The 3,445-nt window shown below is 42.7% G+C and overlaps 1 protein-coding gene across 1 annotated transcript; it reads left to right on the top strand.

Moving 5' to 3' along the window:
* The first annotated feature begins 1,509 nt into the window (after positions 1-1,509).
* Positions 1,510-2,236, top strand: LOC132659101 (small cysteine and glycine repeat-containing protein 1-like). Its single transcript, XM_060408742.1, has one exon. The coding sequence runs from the start codon at positions 1,557-1,559 to the stop codon at positions 1,866-1,868; it is 312 nt and encodes a 103-aa protein (XP_060264725.1). The 5' UTR covers positions 1,510-1,556; the 3' UTR covers positions 1,869-2,236.
* The last annotated feature ends 1,209 nt before the right edge of the window (positions 2,237-3,445 follow it).

Consider the following 3,445-nt stretch of genomic DNA (forward strand, 5'->3'; position numbering starts at 1 on the left):
ATATTTCTTAGTAATTCCTTGAATGACTGTTTCTTGGTAGCCATTGTTAGTTTTGTTAAAATGAGGATTAAACTCTTTAATGTCACTCCTAATGTGTTAGTATTTATATCACTATTTTTAGTAAAATATGTAACTGATGATAAAATTATTGCAATATGAATATGTCTCATCACAGAATAAAAATTGTATACTGTGATTATATTCTGTTTATGTACAATCTTTCATTTTTCTGGATGGGCTTCCTGGATAGTTGAGTTGTGGCTCAGCTGGTAAAGAATCCGTCTGCAATGTGGGAGACCTGGGTTCGACCCTTGGGTTGGGAAGATCCCCTGGAGAAGGGAAAGGCTGCCCACTCCAGTATTCTGGCCTGGGGAATTCCATGGACTATATAGTCCATGGGGTCACAAAGAGAAGAGACACGACTGAGTGACTCTCACTTTTCTGGAGTATCTTTCTTTTGTTTTTAATTTGTTTGGTTTTTGTATTGTTTGTCTTCATCTCTCTGCCACGGTGGGCCATATGATTTTGCATATAAGATTTTCCTCTTAGATATCAATTGGTAAAAACTCTTCAAGCACCCAAATTCATTTCTCATTCTAGTGTCAACAAAAATTCTTCAAGCACCTAAATTCATTTTTCCTTCTAGCTAAGAAATGCTTTCGTATTTTATGTATGTATATATGTATGTATTTGTTATTTGATGTGGATCAATTTTTAAGTCTTTATTGAATGTTACATATTGCTTCTGTTTGATTTTTGTTGTTGCTGTTGTTGTTTTTGCCAAAGGCACCTGTAACTTTAGCTCCTTGACCAGGAATCACACGCTCACCCCCTGCACTGGAAGGTGAAGTCCTAACAACTAGACTACCAGGGAAGTCCAAGCTTTCTTATTTTGATTGCCATAGGAATTTTTGCAGAAAAAAGTAAGTCATTGAAAAAGTTTACACATGCTTTCTAAGCCAGCACACAAAGTGCAACCTACTACGTAATGGAACACAGCGGCCATCCTTAAACCATGTGGTGAGGACGTCCCATTCCCCAGTAAAGAGGCTCTGCTGAGGGGCCTGGGGCTGCTGTGCACTTGGCAATGACTTTTGAGGCTGAGACCACTTTCATTTCTCCAGTCTTTGGAAAGAGGGCTTCTGGGCCGTACACAGAAATAGCCTCCTGATAATGTGTATTTGCTGTTCAGATGTCCTTTCAAGCACAACATGTTGTGTTATGTGAGACTTCCTTGTGTGCCCGTGACCAGTCACAGCACCACGTTTTCCAGAGCTCCCAGGGGCCCTCACTGGAGTGTTTAGGGTGTTTGACTTAGAAAAATAAACATCATCTAGTAAATCTTGCTGACATTTCTAAAAAGGGTACTAATTACTATATTATGATGTTCTTCCATGACTACAGAGCCAAATAGCAACAGGGAAGGGGTCATGTGTGTTCCTTTCCTGTCCCCAGAGCTGGTATATAAGGGTCCCCTCCAGCAGAAGCTGACATTCGACCTCCCTGCCCTCCTGAGTCTCCCTCCTCACCTCTCCTGAGTCCTCTCTACTGATAGCATGGGCTGCTGTGGTTGTGGAAGTTGTGGTGGCTGCGGCAGTGGCTGCGGCGGTGGCTGTGGCGGTGGCTGCGGCGGTGGCTGTGGCAGCTGCAACAGCTGCAACAGCTGTAACAGCTGCAGATGCTACCGGGTGGGCTGCTGCAGCAGCTGCTGCCCCTGCTGCTGCGGCTGCTGTGGGGGCTGCTGCAGCGTCCCCGTGGTCTGCTGCCACCGCCGCACCTGCAGCTGCCACTCGTGTGGGAAGGGCTGTTGCCAGCAGAAATGCTGCTGCCAGCAGAAGTGCAGCTGCCAGAAGCAATGCTGCCACTAGGCTGCCAGTCTGGCCTCTGGGAAGGTGCTGCTGGTAACTGTCTTGTTGGTAAGATTTTCTTTCTTTCTGCCGGTCCTCCGTGATTTGAATGTCGTATAGGTGACCTGAGACGAATTCTCAGGCTGAGGAGTTTAATTCATATCCTCTGGTCACTGAGATTCTGCCTCCATCCATCACCAAAGTATGAGCCCCACAAAGTAGAGTGATGATTTTTCATGCTATGCTTTCTCGAAATTCTACTGTTGAAATGTTTATCTCTTTCTCCTTCTCTCTGTGGTTTCTGCATTCTCTATCTCTGCTATGTTTTCTGATTCTGTAAACCGTAGACAGTTCTTTTCCTAATAAACCATAAAACTGGCATTCGAAAATGTGTCAATATCTCTTTTTTCCTTGCTTGAATGTGTCTCATGCAAAGATGCAGCTACACCGACTGAAGTGAGTCAGACCCCCTGATGTTTTCCGAGATGGCTTTACAGTAATTAATGAATAATCTGTCCCTAATAGGTTTTCAAGTGATGGTAAAAATTTGGTGGTTGTGGTTCATATATACAGTGGAATGTTACTCAGCCATAAAAAGGAGTGAATTTGAATCCACTGTAATGAGGTGGATGAACCTAGAGCCTGTTGTACAGAGGGAGGTAAGTCAGAAAGGAAAAAATATTGTATATTAGCACATATATATGGTATCTGAAAAATGGTTTGGATAAACCTGTTTGCAGGGCAAGAACAGAGACACCGATGTAGAGAACGGCTATGTGAACACAGAGGGGGAAGGAGAGGGTAGGGCGAGTTGAGAGAGTAGCCCTGACATATACGCACGACCGTGTGTAAAATAGAGAGCTAGTGAGAAGCTGCTGTTAGCACAGAGAGCTCAATTTGGTGCTCTGTGACCAGCTAGAGAGGTGGGATGGGGAGGGGGGGGATGGGGAGCTGGGACAGAGGCTCAACAGAGAGAGGATATATGTATACATAGAGCTGAGTCACTTCACTGTACAGCAGAAATTATCACAACATTGTAAAGCAATTATATTCCAATAATAAATTAATAAAAAGATTTGTGGCTTCAACTCTCCTCTTATATAAGGGAGAAAAAGGATTCTAGGAACACCATATCAATGAACTCTTATGACATCACTTTCTCTCTACCCCTAGATAACTTTCTAAGAGATTTTGATCTCAGTGTCTCCGCCAGATGAAATTCAACGCCCAAAGCAATGTGCATGTGTTTAGGTCTTGGTTATTTTAGTTTATTTGTGTAGGTCTTATTTGTTTAACACCTGACTACAATTTCATGAGATTTTAAAATTTCATTACCAGTATTCGTCAACTTTCTTTTGGAAGATTATGATTATAAAATACTGGTCTGGTCATGAGTGAATAAATCTATTAGTAAGAGTTGTAAGTTACTGAAACACTACCCACTTTGATTATGTTCTATCATAGGTTAACATTGTAGGAACACAAAAAGGAAGAGGTTACAACAAGGTACCTTCAATCACATCTCTCACAGTTCCTTGAAGGTGAAACCACTCACAGTGTATGATGTTGATAAACCCACCCTCAGAATGCAGGGCCCT

The sequence above is a fragment of the Ovis aries genome, unplaced genomic scaffold (assembly GCF_016772045.2).
Source record: "Ovis aries strain OAR_USU_Benz2616 breed Rambouillet unplaced genomic scaffold, ARS-UI_Ramb_v3.0 scaffold_134, whole genome shotgun sequence".
NCBI lineage: Eukaryota > Metazoa > Chordata > Mammalia > Artiodactyla > Bovidae > Ovis > Ovis aries.

Bases quoted from the DNA above. Each gene is read 5' to 3' on its own strand.
- LOC132659101 (XM_060408742.1), top strand. From the start codon at position 1,557: ATGGGCTGCTGTGGTTGTGGAAGTTGTGGTGGCTGCGGCAGTGGCTGC.